The following is a 19,890-nucleotide window of genomic DNA, read 5'->3' on the forward strand; positions in this document are numbered from 1 at the left end:
CCTTCAAAGCGGGCGGGTATTTCATGGAGTAGGTGACAGCTGGGCCAGGCTTGAAGAATGAGCAGAAATCAGTGGCTGGAGGAAATGAGGAAGCTGGTGAGAGCTCTCCAGGCAGAACAGTATATGCAAAGGCACGGAGATATAAAACTACATGGTGTGTTTAAGGTCATCAGAAACGGTATTCCAGCGTTTGCCTGGGCAAGTGGTGAGAAGTGAAGGCAGAAGGGCCAGGGTAGTGAACACGAAAGAGTTTAGAATTTACCCAGTAGACAGTCACTACAGCTTGAAGTTGGGGTAAAGCTAGCTACATGAAGGGGGCGATTAGAGACATGAGTCGCTGAAGGCTAACAGGAGAGGCTGCAATAGTCTAGATGAGAGAGGATAAAGGCTTGAACCCCACCAGCACATCAGGATACAAAGGAAGGAATGGCAGGGTCTCACGTCATATGTACAACCTCCAGCCATGAAACCTCAACTTCCTAAACCTTCAGTATACATTAGAGCCACTAGGAGTCCACGAATCGTCTATTAAAAACCATACTGGACAGGGGCTTCCCTGGTGGCCCACTGATTAAGACTCTGTGCTTCCACTGCAGGGGGAATGGGTTTGAGCCCTGGTCGGGCACCTAAAATTTCACAAGGGAGTGACTTTATCTATGGAGGAGCCCCCAGTCTCTACTACCCCCAAGTTGCAAATTTCCATTAGGAAAAACCCTCTTTCAGGTCAAAGTTTCTGTTCCTCTTCATATAAAGGGCATTTCTATTCAGCCTCCTAACCAGCTTTACCTTCTTCTCCACACTGTATAACTCAGATTAAATTCTAAAAGAGGTTGGTTTTTTCCCCTGGCAAGGCCAAAAAAAAAACCAAACCTGGAATTGTGGTCTTCACCTCTGGAAAACTCGTTAGTACATGTAGGGAAGCCTCATTGATTTTTTTTTTTTTAAATAGACCCCTAGGTGATTCTTATGTATAGGTAAGAATAATGGAGACAAAGGATATGACATTTAATTGGATGTGTGACATAAAGATGCAGAGTTGAAGACAAAGTCCAAGTTCCTAGCATGGTTCCCCAACTGGATGACTCCATCCTAAGAAGGAAGGGAACACAGAAGGAAGATGCTGAGTCACAGGTGTCTATGAAGCATTCCTGGAGATGCTCACCAAGGAGGCGGAAATGCAGGCTGAGATGAGGTCCTTGGGGGGAGACTGGAGAAAGCTGGGATCTGCTCTTCCACAAGAAACAATCTGGCCAGTACGCTACCCTCCAGCCACATGCTGTCACCCGTCTCATTACAGCCCTTCCTGCCAAGCCTAGGGGGTGCGTTCTGGCTGACACAGCGTGCCATTCACCCACGTGTCATCCTTCTACTTGGCTCTAATTCTAAAATGAGGACGGATGACAGGATGGAGCACAGGAGAGGTAGAAAGATCACAGCCCTTTTGTCTGAGGCATAAAAAGAAAGGAGGGAATGCAAACAAAACCAGACAAACGTCAAGGATGCCCAAATTCCAGGAAACATCAGCATTTTACTGAAACATTACCAAATTAAGGGAGCACATGGAAAGATGGGATGGTCACAGCCTCAAAGATATTCCCATGCATTCTGATTCTTTGCTTTTTCCATGCCTACCTGCAGAGACACCAGAGTGCAAAGCCAAGTCCACAGTAAGGGTCAAGGCAGATGGCAATCTGCCGAGAGGAGTACAACTCACACTGGAGCTTGATGGCTCTACAGAGAGCATTGACCGCAGAGTGGGACATCTGGAAGGTAAGGAACACGGAACAGGATGGAACTGGCATCCCACAGGCAAGAGGAGCAGCTCTAACGACAGATTCGAGAAGCGTCCATTCCCTCCAGCTCCTCAAAATGACATGTATCTTTTGTTGCTTCAAAATGCCTAATCTAACTCAAGTTAAATCTATCTGTTCATTTGTCAATACTGAGTTTTATGAAATATGTATTTATGACTTCATACTGGCTTTAAATGCAACTTGCATTATCTATTAGTGTCTATGCTAGGTTCAGAACACTTCGTAACACAAATTCCTTGGGATAACTTATTCCGGAAGAGCCAATGCTTTTATTTAAATATAGCAGAGGCCCTTGATCCTCCACCTACTGGTCTCTGGTACGACCAACTGGCCTCTCCATCTGAAGTCCCTGGGGCAGTGGTCATCTCTATTTTTTGCAGACCGGGCATTTCACCAGCCTCCAGTGAAAGTAAATATATCCCGACTACTCTACCTTCACTCCTGTGAGCATGCCGGTTGTGGAGACACTAAAATCAAGATATGCCAGCATCTCAGGAGTGGGTGGTTTATAGAGCTGAGGTAACCGTTTCCTGGGTAAATCATCTGCAAAGAAGAAAGAAAACCCAATGTCAATCACACACGTTGACAACAAGGTCCTACTGTGAACAGGGACTATATTCAATATCCTGTGATAAACCATAATGGTAAAGAATACACATACACACACACACACACACACACACACACACACACATACATATACACTGAGTCACTCTGCTGTAACAGCAGAAACTAAACACAACATTGTAAATCAACTACACTTCAAAAAAACCTGACACGCTGGAACTCAAAAATCATTGCTATTCAGTTGGTCTTCTGTGGCTTTGCTAGAACCACATTTAGCTTCTGAGATTTGCTAAGGCTTAGGGCTTCTAGCATTTAACCAACCAGCTCACATACATCACTCCTGGAGTGATGGGCTGGGGTTGAGGGCACCACTAGACAATATAAACAAGGAAACGACATCAGGCAGATGTATTTAGCAGAAGACTAGTGAGCGGTACTATAACACAGTAGCCGAAAACTGGCTAAAGAAGCAGGCAGCCAGTGTTCAAATTCCAGCTGTGCCACTCATCAACGATGTCGTCACCGTGGTGTTATTTAACCTCTGTTTCTGTTTACTTGTCTCTAAAGTGGTAATAAAACCTGCCCTCACTGAACTGTTAGGAAGTTAATTCACATAAAGCACTTTAAAACAACTCACGAAGCTTTACTTGTTGCTATGCTGGTTTCAAGTTCAAGTTTGTTATTTAGTTTAGTACAGAGTATAGTAATCACAGTCTGCTTTAAAAGCTGGATGGTTTTTCTCCAAGTTAACGTGACAAATTTTAAGAATGACAATTCAGAACTGGGAATTATTTCCCTTTGCTCTTTTATGACACCTCTCCTTTCTGTCCAAATCTGTATGTGGAATCCAAGGATGTCAAGGATGTCTCTGGCCCTAGCCATGCCTCCTTAATGGCTCCTTTGGCCTCCAATCAAGAAACGATTCTGACGCCTACTTTTCAATCTCTGTGCCACTAGGCACTCATCTCTGGCCAAACCAAGATTGTCTCTACCACCTTCCACCCAGCTCCATGCAGGGAAGAGCTGCTCCAGCACTGAAAGAAACCCTTCTGTTGTTTGTATCACAGCACACATTTCAGGTCTTCCTGAAACGTGATTGAGTCCAATAACCACAGCAGATCATCTGCTTCGTTCACACCAGTGCAATCCACTTGTGCTGCGTACTATATAAATGACTGCTTACAGTTCAGCATCTGGACAATAGCCACAAATAGATGTCATCCCTGGGTTTACATCCATACTAATTGTTCTTGAGGTGGATACTATGTAATACTTCCCTGAGAACTGGTAGGGAGGAAATTAACAGTTAAGCGACTGGGAAAGGAGCCAAACTGACCGGGTTTGAATTTCAGCCTATTGGTTCGCCAGAAAGTTCTTTCGGGTTTTTCTGTAACATCTTATGCAAAAATCCAAACGAACATTTTGGCCAACTCACTACCTATTTAGCTTCCCCGTGCCTCAGCCTTCTGATCTGTAAAATGAGGACACAACTGGCATCTATCTGATAGGGTTGGTATAGGAGGAAATGACACTCTACATGTTAGATGACGGCCACACCGTAAGGGCTAAATGAAGTTAGATGTTGTTATTATGATGATTGTGTGCTGGTGCTTCACATGGTGTCATTTAATCTCTACAACAACATGAAGCAGCTACGAGTAACAAGAGGATGAGGATTTATACATGTCTGCTCGGCTCCAAAACCCGCACTCCCCTCTCCACTACCATCTCCAGCCACCCTAGAGTCCCACCGCCTTCTTTAGTATGAACACCATTTAAATTCACACACCTTATGGTTTTCAAAGTATTTTCATATTATGTTGCATTCGATATTCCCAATAAATACGTGAGTTATGCAAGGGTAGGTAGTACTTTAAGACAGGCTAATCTCAGCCAAAGTTATACAAAAAATGAGGACTGAAGCTTGAACCAGAACGAGGCCTGCCGACTCCTAGCCCAGTGCTGTTCCAACTCTATCACATCTGGAAGTCAAAGGTCAGATCTTCTCAACGCTTTATGCAGCCCTGTATGTCTATGGTCACCTCTGGCATAAACACCTAACCACACTGTTGGATGATGCCAAGAGTATGGCAGAAGACACGTTTTGTTTCCAGAGTTCGAGCACACTGTGATCTGCTTCTTTGGATCTGGCTGTTGCAGCATCCAGTGCTTTGGTAACTCAAGCTGAGTGCATATTAAGGTTTGCATCTGTCTTAGCAGGTGGAATGGGCTGCAGCGGAAGAACTATGTCAACATCTTTGGCATGAGAATCTAGGAAACCTCGGGGAGTGAACATTCTTGCTCTCGTAACGACCCTGGAGAAATCTCCCTTTCACCTGTGTCAATGATAGTTGGCCAGGTTTTCACGTCCACGGCTGCTGCTGCCTCTCGGGACCTCAGTAACCTCATTAGGGTCTGCGTGGTGAGAATGCAGGCTGCTTTGCTGACCTAGAAGACAAATGGACAGAAATAAGCACCAGGAAGCTTAGCCCTGTGTAGCACTATAGGCACTGGTTGCAGATAAAAGCAACTCGCACATCCAACTGGGACAGGGCAGTACCAGCCTTTCAAAGAACGCACACAGGACAATGGAAGTCAGTATTCCCCTTATGTTTGTTCTGAAAATACACTGAATTAGAATGATGGACTTGTTCACAACACAATTTACTATTTACAACAGTGATTCTCAAATATTCCATGGTCATAATCTCAGTATGGACCCCAGATCTATTGATTTCATGAGACCATAATAAAATAGAAACATGGATTTCTGTGGTCCTCAGGGAATGAGAGGTGTCAGAGGATCATCTCTGAAGCAGGTAGTGTTTGCAGCAGTCCAGGGAGCGGTGAACTTCCCTGGACCTAGAAAACATATCCTGAACTTGGTGGACTCTGCGCGCTCACAGGAACCAAGCTCTCCCACACATCTGCACGTGGAAATGCAAAGTCACCGACTTCTCTTACTACTCAAGCCATGTCGGAAGGAAACTCCCCTTCCTGCTGCCCCGGCCTACTTTGCACACTGTAATCAGAGCGTTCTGCTGAACTGAACTCTGTAGAAAAATCATCTGTGGTGAATGTGGCTTCTATACTGCAGGTTCCAGCTGCTGACAGAGCAGCAGTTCTTCGAGAAACAAATGTTACATCAATTGGAATTTTGCAATTTGTTTTAAAGTACATTAGGATAAGAGGCAATACAGATTTCTTTCACTGTCTTCAAGTCTCACTTCCTACAGAAATACCTATCACTTCCAGAGCAAGATCTGGACACCTTTTTAATAATATACCAAATGATTTTGTAAGACTAAACCCCTAAGAAGTGACCTTACATCAGGAGAATTCAGTTTGGCATCTAAAATTATCTTGGTTAGTATGTAGAAAAAATATTAGAATTTTTGTAAGAAGAAAGAAAAAAAAACAAGTTTTATGGAGAATTACTAAATGGCCACGGCTGAGTTTTCCAAATCTGCTGGCATATTGAGTGCAGCACTTTCACAGCCTCATCTTTCAGGATTTGAAACAGCTCAACTGGAATTCCATCATGAAATGGCACCTTCACTTACTTCCTTAATGTTTATGATGAAAACATGATCCTGCATCTCATCAAAAACAGCTTTTCCCTATTTCTTCACTAAAAATGCTGGTCACTGTGATCAGATAAGGAAAAGGAAGTACTTTTCAGGAGTTAGATCTGACTTCCTGACTAAACTAAACTGGCAAAGAGTAAGGCTCCTTAGCTGTCTGACTTGGGGCTTTATGAGATGCGGACAAGCAAAGTTATACCAGGTACTTACGTCAACAATCATGCGGACAGTGGGCAACGTGGCTGTGAGGTTCTGAGCATGAGGGGGTCTGACAGTCACAGGTACGCAGCCCGCGTACAGACAGCCGTAGAATGCAGCGATTAACTCTACGCCTGCAAGACGCAGCCAATTAGCGGCCCGGTTTGTCACTGAGAGAGCAAAAGGCGGAGTTTCCAAACCTAGCTTATTAAATCGTGTGCCAGACACGTTAACTAGACCAAAATTTAATGGAGACATTATCAGAATATTTATTTATTTATTTATTTTTTAATAAAAAAAGAAGTTTTTTTTGGCTGTGTGGCATATGGGATCTTAGTTCCCTGATCAGGGATCAAACCCATGCCCCTTACCTTGGAACTGTGGCATCTTAACCACTGGACCACCAGGGAAATTCCTAGAAATTTTTTAACTTAAGAAGAAACTGAAGGTAAAAGAAGGAAGCATATAAAACAACTTTTTAAAAAATATAGAGAAGCCAAGAATAAACAAATGAGAAAGGAAGTCAGAAGCAAAGAAAACACTCGAAAGATACCTGAAGAAGGTATTTTGACATCATTACTTGATATTATTTAGGAAAAAAATAAGTGCAGAGATTAGGGCTGTTTCACTTGGGAAATAAAACAATGGGAAAGGAGAGATGAGGAGCAGCTGAGCTTTCTCTCAACCTTAAGAAGGCCAATATGTTTTAAGAACAATCAGACCCCTGAGATGTCACTTCCCTGGTGGGTGCAGGTTTTAGAGAGGCAAAGCGTCATTTGATACAAAGCCTCTGCAATATAAGGACACGGAGGGCAGCCCCCTCGGGCAGTGCTCACGTCCATCACCGTGATTAACTGGTGGACAGAAAATAACTTCCCAGAACAAAGCTGTTCTTAACAGCTTCTAAGAAATCTTAGTATCAATATAAATAGAAGAGCAAGTAAGAATCACTGAGTACAATGAAGTAAATGGGATAAAAGGCACAGAAGCCTGGATGCACGAGAAGCTTAGGTGACAGCAGACCAAAGAAAGGGACAACTGAAACAGTCTGCCGAAAATCCGAACACACCAGACTGTCATCAAGTAATTGAGTCCCTCTTGCTGTGAAGACGTTGCTGAACTAGATTACAGAGTGTGCAAGATGAAAGCAGTAATAATCGAGGGACAGTAAGCACCAATTATAATGTGGAGAATGCTAAGTCAGAGTTCATGCACAGCATACTTTTGGAAACTGGGTGAACAGTTCCTGAGCACTCCTAGAAACAGTCTCTTCCGAGTGTTTCCAAAAGTCAAGAAATCACCATTCACTCAATCAGTATTTACCATACTGAGCTAGACAGTGGAAATACAAGAGTAAATACAACAGGCTCGGTCCCAGCTGGAACCCCCACACCACACAAGTCTGGAGGGAGGGGTTGTCTGCACGGCAGCAGCCTCCGTGCATAGCCCGTGTGGTCACGTATGGTGGCCCTGAGCTCCTGTCCTCTTAGGGTCAAAAATCTAGTAACACAGCTTGTCCAGTCTACTGAGCTCACCAGGTGGATAGAGCAGCACCACATTGTCTCCTGCGTTTAGATGCCCCTTGTCACCAAGAACGGCCGCAATCCTCTCTGCTCGCTTATGAAGCTGAAGGCAGCTGGCTGTGCACACTGTAGTCCCCTGGAACAGAAGACAGTATATGCAGGGTTGACACTCAGTAATGAAATACCACGGTAACAAATATGGCCAATTTGACATTACATGAAAAGGCATGTGCCTTGCTAGATTATCTTCAGCAAGCCATCAAATTCAGTGAAGCTTTCCCAAGCACCGAAAGCCGTGTGTGGTCTTACTTTTTCTTTCTCAGTGTTTGAAAGTACTGAGGGACTAACAACATTAACTCAAACCAGACATATGCAAGTTACAGTCTTTCTTATGTAAGGCAGCTTTAAAACTATATAGCAATTTTTTTTTTTTTAAGTGAAGAAATAAAAGTAGAAGGAAAATAAAGAAAAGTAGGATGAAGGCAGGAATGAGGTCAGGACACTGGCTATGTGGTCAAATACATTTGCTAGGAGAAAAACACAAGTCTGGCTCCATGTATTCTAACAGCAGACGGAAACGAAAACGGTAACAGTGAATCTGAGTCTGCTAGCTAACAATAAAGATCTTGAGAATACTTTCTCCTGTGGGTCTTCATAAATAATGCTTATTGTCAATTCAAGTTTTACTTAGCTGGGCTTCTGAACCCCTGTTCCTTCGTAAATGTAACACCCAAGTGGGAATGCGCAGAAGATCTGAATGTGCAGGTTAAGAACCAGCCTGACGTGAAAAAGACCACTGCCGGCAGCTCAAATGCACCCCATGGACGCCCTCGCCAGCCCGCTCCCTCCCTCCACGTGCTGGGGCTCAGTCGCATGGTCGTGTCTGACTCTTTGCGACCCCATGGACTGTAGCCCGCCAGGCTCCTCTATCCATGGGATTTTCCAGGCAAGAGTACTGCAGTGGGTGGTCCTTTTCTTCTCCAAGGGGTCTACCTGACCCAGGATCGAACCTGGGGCTCTTGCGTCACTTGCACTGGCAGGCAGACTCTTTACCTCTGCGCCACCTGGGAGCCCCCTTCCCTCCGTCAGTTCAGTCGTGTCCAGCTCTTTGCGACCCCATGGACGGCAGCACGCCAGGCGTCCCTGCCCACTGCCACCTCCCAGAGCCTACTCAACCTCATGTCCATCGAGTCAGTGATGCCATTCCTAGGGGACCACTATCGTGACGTTTTAATGTTAGCGGCTTTCTCTTTATATTTTTACCACCTATGAAGTATTTGATTTTCACAGAATCGTGCTGTACATATTTTGTGCTTTACTTCTTTCAACATTCTATGAAGTGTCATCTAGGCTGTGGGCCCTAGGTGTAGCTCATCCGTTTTTGTTACTGCACAGCATTTAATTGTCAGAACATACCACAGTTTACTCACCCATTCTACTTCTGATGGACTATTCATTCTAATATACACTGGTGCACAAATACATGAGTTTTGGTCAGGTATTGGGTATGCCTACCTTACAATTCACCAGATAAAATCAAACTATTATTTATCTATACAGTGCCAATAGCACACCGTCTTAATTATTTAAAAACTTAATTTAAAAAAACTCATGATGAAAACAAGTTTACTGAGCTCGTTTTTTGAAAAATAACTTTTAAGTTTCATGAATATAAAACAGTAGGTGTTCAATATAGAAAATTTGGAAGATACAGATTAGTAAGTATAAGCTGGAACCACTATTAACATTCTGGTGTGTATTTTCCTGGTTTTTAAAAACTAAGTATATATTGTATATAAAATCACATGAAACATCAAAAAATATATATCATACTATATTATGCCAGAGGCTATACAGTGCTCTGGCTAAGAATGAGGGCCCTAAAGCCAGTCTGGGTTCAAATGAAGGAGCTAAATTCCTAGACCGAGCCCTGGGCCCTGCAAACTCTGTGCCTTTGTTTCCTTAATCTTAAAATGAACTATGAAATGGCAAGCATCTAGGACAGGGTCTTCAGTAAGTACTCCAGTATTCAAGTTTTACATTCTACTTTTCCTCCTTCCACATTATGAATACTTGCTGGGTCATCAACTATTCTTCTACAACATTGTTTTTAATGACTGCATAGTATTTCATCATGTTTATATGCCATAATTTATTTAGTCAATTGTCTACTGTTGGACATTAAGAATATTCCTTTGGCTAAAATCAGGGTTAGATTCACAAGGCCATTTCTTACAATAGCCTTTTTTTTTTTTTTTTTGGCATGGCTTGTGGGATCTCAGTTCCCCAATGAGGGACTGAACTCAGGTGCCCTGCAGTGAAAGCGCAGAGTTCTAACCACTGGACCACCAGAGAATAATCACAATAGCCTGCTTTTTGGTCCATGGCACAGCACCAAACTAAACTTCTTTAAGAAGCATTTTCCTGGCATAAGGGAACATTGTTGTATGGTTCCTACGCTTCCTGGTGGCTTGGGCTAATCCAAGGTAAAATGTTAAAATACACAGAAGAATAAATGGACTTCATGTCCTTTAGTTATCCATAGATATTATTTCTCTAAGCAAAAAGCAAATTTAAACTTAAGTTCATCAACAAATATATCTGGAGTATGATTTTTACCGGGCTGTAACTTTAACTGTAGCCAAGCCTGGGAGTGGCCTGGGCAACAAGCTAGACTGACATCATCTTAGTGAAACGGAAGCACTCTAACCAATCCATGGGCTTAAAGAGGAGCCCACTTTATGCAGAGATGGAACAAGGAAGTCCCAGAGTTTCTACCACAGAGCAATGGTTCTTACGATTTTAACTGACTCTACATTAAGATGCACAACATATTCCTCTCAAGTTCTACCACTATGTAAACTCTTAATGGTGTGGGTGTGTGTGTGTGTGTGTGTGTGGGTGTGTGTGCGCACGCGCATGCGCGCGTGCACGCGTATGTATCAGAATCCAAGGGGCTGGGGCAGAAGGGGGCAATCTGGGTAAGTCCCCTAAGAGATGCCAATAGATCCTCCAGTCTTCTGCCTGTTGGTGAGAAATAGTGTTCTATGCAAAGGTCACAGTACTTTTAGCTCCTGACTCAGCCACTAAAGAGGCTTCCCTGTGGCTCAAACGGTAAAGAATGTGCCTGCAATGCAGGAGACCTAGATTTGATCCCTGGAGCAGGAAGGTCCCAAGGAGAAGGGAATGGTTCAGCCATTAAAACCCACAAATCTCAACAGACTCCCATAAGATGTATAACGTAAAAAATATAATATTCTGGTGATCCATCCATTAGAAAGCAGTAGTTAAATATATTCTTGAATAATTTTCAATTGGCTTTTTAGGTTAGAAAAAAATCAATTAAGTATGTGCTAAAAATTACTCTGGTTTTTAAAATGCTGACCTAAGGTCATTTTATTTCTGGTGGAAATCAAAGAACGAAAAGTCGAACTGAGTAAAAATTACAGTGACACAATGCATTCTGCATGTGTGTACACCTTGCAATTACATGGTTGTCCCCACTGTTCCTATCTAAATAAAGATGATTTGATTGTGATAAAAAAGAGACAGTACTGAATGACACTTCAGGAGATCTCACTTCAGCCTTGAAATAACTGCACGATTTATCCTCATGTATCAAAACAAGGAGAAAGCAATAACCCTCCCCTCAGAGTTGGCAACTGAAATTTTCTGATGAAAGAAAGAGATCAAGAGTGCCTAAGATACTCTCACAATAGCCAGCTGATTAGATATGCAACTGAATGTTTAATACCTTGGCATTTAACAACATGAAGAGGACATGGTCAGGAGTTGTCTGGGCTCGCCACTGTAAAATCTCCGCCAGAAACTGGTGCTGAAATCATAAGGCAGAAAAAAAGAATCAGGGTCAGCAACTTTTAAAAAGCTGGACAATGCATCTCCCAACTGTTATCTGAAGCCTAGGTTCTGTCCTTGACTTGTCTATAAAAGTCAACATTTTTGGAACACTTACCTTCCTCACTAAATCATTCTCTTCAATTTGCCCAAGATCCCTTCCTGCAGCTTGTGCTATGCGTTTTCCTGCAACCAGATTCCCAACCATCACAGAAGCAGGGCCTACACCTGCAAGTTAAGAGCAAAAATCAAATCTCAGATGAGAATTCAAGCAATGTGGCACCTTCCCCCAACAAGCATTTCCAGACTGACCAAAGCTGATTCAAATGTTCATTCAACCACACTGACTGAGCACCCTTCTAGGCACTGGGATACAGGAGGAAACAAGACCGCTTGTATTCTAGTGGGAAAGGCAACCAATACATGCATACACAAATAAATAACGTCAGGTGGCAGAAGTGCCAGAAAACAGGACTACGGGAGAGACAGACGGGGTTAGCGGGGGCGGAGGGAGGGATTGAGTACAGAGCAGAGTTTTCACTCTCAGGAGGTGATGGTTGGTTGCATTGGTTCCTATTGATGAATAATTTTTATCTGCTCCAATCACAGATAAAACCCTAACAAGCATGCTTAACAGTAATGAGTATCTATTCTGAAAAGAAGTCTGCCATCTGTGAGGACTGACAGTAAGTTCATCAGGAATATCGGAAGGGCTTTAAGTGAGTAAACAAATCCACATTGTGGGACACTGCACAGGACAATTGGTCTGGATTCTTCAAAAATATTTGTGTCTTGAAGACAAAAGAGGTTTGGGAGCTTTTAAGTTAAAGGACATGAAAGCCTGTGACCCTGACTGGATACTGAGTTAAAAAAAAAAAATCAGCTATATAAACAAGGGGAGATAAATGAATATTGGCTGTATATTATTAAATGATAGCATTAAATTAATGCTAAGTTTCTTAACAGGATAATGGCATTGTGGCTGATTAGGAAAATTCTAGAAGAATGTTTCTGTTCTCTAGAGTAGAGGTCCCCAACCTCCGGAATCTAATGCCTGATAATCTGAGGTGCAGCTGATGAAAATAATAATAGAAATAAAGTGCACAATAAACGTAATGCACTTGAATCATCCTGAAACCATCCCCTCGCCACCCCAGTCTGTGGATAAATCGTCTTCCATGAAACACTGTCTTCCCTGGTGCCAAAAAGGTTGGGGACTGCTGCTCTAGAGATAACACAGTTGAAATATGTGGGGGTGAAGTATCATGATGTCAGAAATTTACTTTCAAAGAGTTCAGTCTAAGAAAAATAACAATTACTGAATTCAGGGGAATGTATACGGGTGTTCATTACAGTATTCTTTTAACTTTTCCATAGGCTTGACACTTGGGAGAAAAAAGTAAAAACTCCCTTTCTCAAGAGGAAAAAGAGAAAATTCACCCTTTCTCAATAACGCTAAGGCACTGTATGCCTTTCTTGATGGTCACTTAAGGACTAAGATTCTAATGTGTCAAACTAAGAAGATGGCTAAAACTTAACAAAACTTATTGCCAGCTGAGTTTTGAATAATGCTGATTGTATGCTTGGATTCATATTAAATAATGTTTACTGCCGAAATATGTTGATTATGAATGCACTGAAACAGCTGGGACAAAAACTACTTAAATCATAGAAACTTTAAATCATAAAAACCTTAAAATATTTGGGGAAGTTGGGTAGAGAGAATAAGGGAATTATTTCACTGTTTGGCAACTTTAAGTGAAATTATTCCAAAATGAAAAGGTAAAGAAAATGTTTAAACTTGAAGAAAAAAAGAAGAAAACCATTACAGCTTAAAGGTTAAAGTACTCTCAATACTCTGCTGAACAGTTTTCATCTAGAAAGCATCTGTCCACTGAAATTTTAAGTACAATATGCAAAACTCTTTCCCAAGAGACTGCTTAATAAGTTACAGATATATCCTGCTTAAGATAGCCTTTCTATATAGGTAGGACTCAGAATGTATATGACTGTGTCAGCTGTCCAATCCTGGACTCACACTGTAAAGTTAATAAAGGCGTGACATTTTTTAAAAGTGAACTTTTCAGAGTAATTTAAAATGACAAAAATAATTCAGCAGTAAATTCTTGAGGTCCTTCTGTGAACATTTCTTGAGTCCATGTACTCATAACATGCCTTCTTATTCTCCCTGCAAAATTCTGTAAATTTTCAGTGGCAAAGACTGCTGGTCATCAACGCCAATTCTATTCTCCTCTCTGCCTTAAAAACAGAACACCCAGGGACTTCCCTGGTGGTCCAGTGGCTAAGACTCTGGCTCCCAATGCAGGGGGCCCATGTTCAATCCCTGGTCAGGGAACTAGACGCCACATACCACAGCTAAGAGTTTTCATGCTGCAACTAAAAAAAGATCCTGCATACTGCAATCAAGGTCCAAGATCCTGTGTGCCACAACTAAGACCCAGTACAACTAAATAAAGAAAAACAAACAAAAAACACAACCCCTGTTTTTTGTTTTGGGGCTTTCTGGCCACACTGTGCAGCTTGCAGGATCTTAGCTTTTTGCTCAGGGACTGAACCCAGGTCTCAGCAGTGAAAGCAAGGAGTCTTAACCGCTGGACCACCGGGAACTCCCCCCATAACCCCTAGTTTTTGGTTGGGCAAACGCCTGAAATAAAGACTACATTCTTTTTCTGGCTGCGCCATGCAGCATGCAGGATCTTAGTTTTCTAACCAGAGATCGCACCTGTGCCCCCTGCAAAGGAAACATGGAAGGACTATGTTCTTTAGTGTGGGGGGATAATATGTAAGGGTAAGCAATAAGTGCAATTTCTGGAAGATGTGTTTAAAGGGGAAGGGTATTCCCTTCTTTGTCTTTTCCTCCCACCTGCTAGCTGGGACGCAGAACTGATGGCTGGAGGTCAGGAGCTTAAATGAACCCTGAGGCAGTAATGCTAAGGCTGGCTGGAGAAGATTGTTTTGTTTTCTGGTAAGTCTTCCTTGCCATGATTAGATGAGCAGAGTATACACCCCTCTGTTCCACCGACTTTGGGCATGGTCTGACTTGTTTTGGACAATAAAATGTTAGGAAACAAGAAGCAAACAGAAGCTCTAAGTATGCTTGCATGGTCTGGCTTGGCTCCTCGCTTCTGCCATCTGCCTTGAGGAAAATACGGCCCAGCTAGCTGCTGGTTGCCTGATGAGGAGACACATGGAACGGTTCTGAACCCAACTTACAGTCTGGAGCCAAGCCAAGGCCAGCTGAGCCCAGTCAGGGTCAGCAGATCCACATTCCTTGAGTGAAAACTAAATGGTTCCTACTTTAAACCACTGCGTTTTAGGGTTACTGGACTTCCCTGGTGGCTCAGATGGTAAAGCGTCTGTCTACGATGTGGGAGACCCAGGTTCGATCCCTGGGTTGGGAAGATCCCTTGGAGAAGGAAGTGACAATCCACTCCAGTGCTACTGCCTGGGAAATCCCATGGACAGAGAAGCCTGGTAGGCTACAGTCCATGGGGTCGCAAAGAGTTGGACACAACTGAGCGACTGCACGTTCACGTCATGCAGCGTATCTATGACTGCAGTTAACTGAGACCACCGCCAGCACAGCAAGACGGGAAGCTGGATCCACAGTGACTGGGGACCTCCCATCCTAGCCCTGGACTGCCTAACTCTGGGTTTCTTTCACCTGAGAAAGACATAAACGTTTCTCTTGTTTAAGCAGCTGTTATGCTCTTCTGAAACCTGCAGCCAAAACCAGTCCTAACACTCCTTGTTCTTTATACAATAGCTTAACAGAAATTTCAATGAAATTTCTGTCACTGGGCCGCCTTAACACCATTTCGATCTTCTTCGTCCCCTCCTTTCCTTTCTTACTTCACCCCCATCCATCTCCACACTCCTGTATTCTTCTTAAAACTCCAACCTCTCACGCCATCCCCACATGATGTCTGCTCCATGTATGTCTCAATTTTCAGGCCACTTTGGTCTGACACATACGTGTTCCATTAAGATCTTAGCAGACCGTCATGACAGCAAAAACACAGAATCCAAACATAACGCCTTCATCAGGCAGGTGGATGCTATGCCGATGAGGGCTTATGAATAAACCTTTTATTTAGGTCTCATCATTTAGTAAAATTAGATGAAATCTGGCTAGCAAAAGCAATGTTTTAAACATCTATTAATATTATATCTCTGAGTTGCATCTTTTAAGCATCTACTGACATAAAAACTTTGTTAAAGGAATTCTAGATTAAATGCTATTTAAAATGGGATTTCACTCAAACGACACACGAATGTAGGACTTCAGGATAACAGAATGTATGATGGAGAAGGACTTCTGTCTTCCCTATCTATCAGATACTTAGGCAGGAAATATGAAAATACATCGTTTTATGTATTTCTTGATTAGTAACGTGCAGGTCTCTTGATTCTAACTGCTCCTTTAGAATATTAATTTCCATAAACTCTTATTTCCACTAGCAGAAACTAATAAATACTATATATACTTTAGCTCTATGCACACTTTTACTAAGGTAAGGTTACTTGGTGAGCCGACAATAACTTCTAGATAACCAACTGTGATAGGATCTTCAACGGCCAGACCACTGAAGTAATAACTACTAATATCCTAATAAAAATATTCTAGAGAGTCAGAAACTCACCTTATACTTTAGTATTGTACATCATATTTACTTTTCAGCAAAAGTAGTCTTAATGGAAATATAATTAAATTTCATACTTCCCTTTGTCTTCCTAATTCTCCACTTTTACGTCCTCTTCTCAACACATCTGTACACATGCTGATGTACACAGTGTGTTTCTATATGTGTGTGTAAGTGTGTATACAAGTGTGTGTGGTAGCAGTGGGAACTGTCAAGACCAGATTTTGGCTCTCATGTGTTTCCAGGCATACAAGAAACTAGAAGCTCTTGTTAACTTCTCATTTAAAATGAAAAAGCATCAATAAAACTTTCTGGCTTCATGGTGGATTAGATATTTTAACATGACTGACCATCCATCAATTACTCCTGCTTTAGTCTCCTTCTCAGTTAGCCCCATAACCTAGGTCTAACCTGCTAAATGACTTTTGGCATAATTCACAACTTCTCTGAACTTTACTTTCCATAGCTGAGGACAAAGCTTTAGAATCACATTATAACATGTAAAAGTTAGCTAGTATTTAGCTTTTAGTAAGCACTCAATAAATACAAGCTGTCTTATTATCAGAAGCTTGCTTTACAGGACTTGCTTTGTTCTGCCTCCACTGGTGGGAGTCTGATCACCTCGATCCCATGCCTTACATCATGGAAAATGGCGGCACTCTAGTGAGAATTACTCAGAAGGCTGAGCCAACAGTAAACCTGGACAAGCCAGTTTACAAAAATCTCAATCCTCCATGCTGGTACTATTCTCATGTTACTTACTGATCTTTTTAAAGTTTAACTCTAGAGAAAAAAATCACAGCGAAAGAATTCAGCTTCTTGAAGTTACAATTTTCATGTCATGTCTTCAAAGTCAGCATATTACCTGGTTGCCTTTGCCGGGGTTTTGGCAAATTGGTCACGCACGTATGTGGGCACATGAGGATATTGCAAGGATGTAGCGATCCCTCCAGAAAGAGCTGTTTCGTCTGAGATATGTGGATCCCTCCCAGCGGAGTTTTGGGCAGTGTATTGGCAGGCACCAGAGCAAGACAATAAACCCCCACTTGATGAATGCTATCGATTGCCTAGAAAAATACGAAGAAAAATATTCAGTTAGGTTAATTTTATAACATTTGGCATCCTCCTAACATAATCCATTATTCTTCTCAAGGGTTTTTCTTTTTCTCTTGATTCTAGGTCTAGAATCTGATAGATTATTAGGATCCCATACATCTAAAGGTACCTGATCCTTCCAGTGATGGCAGTGGAGTGAAATACAATCTAAATGGACAGAGGTGGTTACTGATTTCCAAGCCTCAGTGTGTTCTCTCTTGAGTGATAATGTCTAAAACCTACAAATTTGTTTTGGTTCTTTTAATATTTTAGATGTCCAACATAGCTCATTAAATAGAGGTGAAGTATTTCTAGTATGATCACAATAGAACCTCTGTAAGTAAGCCCTTGCTTAAATGGTTCACCAGGTTAGTAGGCATCCCATTTGCAAAACGTCTAGGGGAGGCCACTGCACGCTGAGTCCTGGAGGCCACCTGCTCCCGGGGTGCGGGGCGCACCCCTGCTCCAACCACCCAGCTGTGCACTCACTGAGCATCAGCTGTGCCTGCTTCTATACCTTCCACACCTGCTGTTCCTGGTACTGTTGTTTATACAATTTAATTAACTACCATATCAAATGATAAAACATGAATGCAAAACAATACGAAGGGCTATGCTTTTAAAGACTTATTAGAGGTGAGCTCCTAACAAACTACTGTTGATATTCATAGGAATGGGCAAGTTCATTCTAAAAGGCAAGTATTATGTATTCTAGTTTCTTTTCAAATACTCATGTTCTAGTCTAACTTGAAATGAAACCAGAAACTAAAGACAATGCATTTGGATGTAGTTTATGGAAGCAAGCTGACCTGGAACTCAAACTGGTGTACTCAGAGGCACAGGCCTCTGCACTGAATGAAAGCACACTTGTATATTTTGTGTTCAAATTTAACAGTTGAAGAATTTCTCATTGTTACAGTTTTCTGCTTCAATCGCCTTTGAAAGCTAACTGCTCAACTATCAATACCAGTTCCAAACATACCAGGTGAGAGGGTTCTTTTTTTACTATTTCTTTTTCTAGCATCACCATGCAGCATGTAGGATATTAATCCCCAGAACAGGGACTGAACCTGCCCCCACCCCCGAACCCCACCCCTCACAGTGGAAGCATAGTGTCTTAACCACTGAAGCACCAGGGAAGTCCTGAGAGGATTCTTTTGTATTACCCACAAGTCTTAATGAAGAGGAGACCCAGCCTGAGAAGAAGAATGGACCAAGAGCCATAAAAGATGGATTAAGCCCTTTTATTAAAAAGGCTTAAGATGGCAAAGGAATAAACTTGAATTGCATATTCCTTAGACTATCCCACTAACCAACAGCAATAACTAGGAAATGGGAAGTCTGCAAGAGTTCCCAGGTCTCTGGTATCTTAGAATACGAAAATGTATCATGTGTGGCCTGGATTTTCCACTAAAAATGTACCACCTGGGGACTTCCCTGGTGGTCCAGTGGTTGGGACTCAGGTTTCATGGCAGGGAGTATGAGATCAATCCCTGGTTGGGGAACTAAGATCCCATAAGCTGCATGGCCAAGAAAACAAAAACAAAAAAAATACACCACCTGGTAAGTCATTTACTGACCACCGTCCTTAGAAGGGGCTGAGTTAATTTATATCATACACAGACCTGGAATTTAAACAACCTCTGGGCTCTAACCTACAGAACATATGGTATTCCAACTATTCTTCTATGGATCCAAGAGCCCCAAGCTGAGAAGTTACAAATAAGATAATGACCTCTTATTTCACACCCTAATCAAACCCAAAATGACTTTAACAAAAACTTGGATTAGTGAGATAGCACTGCATCTAATTCTTACAGTTGCTTTCCAGGGGAAAATAACAACCTGGGGAATTTGCTTCCTATCACAGGAAAAATGCATAATTCACCACAAGAGTCTACCACTATTCCCCAAAATTCTTTCTGAATGAAACAAGCAGTGTGTTTGAAAATACGAACAGTATGAAAAAAATTCTCTTAGCAAGTCTGATTTTTAATCATCTTTCAGAGACCACCCAGTCCTTCTTTCTTCCCCGCTTTTTTCCATCTAGTCTATCTTCAGTAGATTCTCTTTCCTTTCTCTGATTTTCCACTACAAACAGCCTATGCTCTGCCAGCTGACAATTCAGAATCACAGATCCTGCAGACAGATGAATCTTACAAGGTATCTAGTGCTATCACTCATCTCATGCTCACCTCATTTCCACAGCTTTACTACTAGGTGGCAGTAAATAAATCCAAATGACCCGAGCAGACAAGTTATAGACACTGGGGACAACCCCAACACATATAAATTGCATGAGAAGGACAGTCCATGCTTCCTCCGGACCATCCATTCATCCAACAAATATTCTCTAAATTCTCTATTACAGATTTTGCTTATGATGATTCTTTTTATGTTAACGATAATCACCATCATCTTTTACTGAATGCAGGCACTAAATATTTCATTATCTAATTACCATATCCATTAACCTTCCAATAGCTCTGAAATACAGATAAGTTTGTCCCCACTTTACAGATTTAGGAAAGACACTCAAGTGAGGTGAAGCATATGGTCTAAAGGCATTTATATGGTAGGGAGTAAAGCT

The 19,890-nt window shown here is 42.0% G+C and overlaps 1 protein-coding gene across 3 annotated transcripts in view; it reads right to left on the reverse strand.

Moving 5' to 3' along the window:
• Positions 1–19,890, reverse strand: part of DIP2B (disco interacting protein 2 homolog B) — a 231,097-nt gene that overhangs the window by 15,454 nt on the left and 195,753 nt on the right. For all 3 annotated transcript variants that reach the window (XM_018047794.1, XM_018047792.1, XM_018047793.1), the window contains 8 exons: positions 17,071–17,272; positions 11,660–11,769; positions 11,441–11,521; positions 7,699–7,822; positions 6,176–6,297; positions 4,718–4,829; positions 2,248–2,357; positions 1,633–1,763 (listed from right to left, as the gene is read on the reverse strand). In XM_018047794.1, the coding sequence (XP_017903283.1) occupies positions 1,633–1,763; positions 2,248–2,357; positions 4,718–4,829; positions 6,176–6,297; positions 7,699–7,822; positions 11,441–11,521; positions 11,660–11,769; positions 17,071–17,272 (992 nt within the window). The remainder of the gene's footprint in view (positions 1–1,632; positions 1,764–2,247; positions 2,358–4,717; positions 4,830–6,175; positions 6,298–7,698; positions 7,823–11,440; positions 11,522–11,659; positions 11,770–17,070; positions 17,273–19,890) is intronic.

The sequence above is a fragment of the Capra hircus genome, chromosome 5 (genome assembly GCF_001704415.2).
Source record: "Capra hircus breed San Clemente chromosome 5, ASM170441v1, whole genome shotgun sequence".
In the NCBI taxonomy this organism is placed as follows: Eukaryota; Metazoa; Chordata; class Mammalia; order Artiodactyla; family Bovidae; genus Capra; species Capra hircus.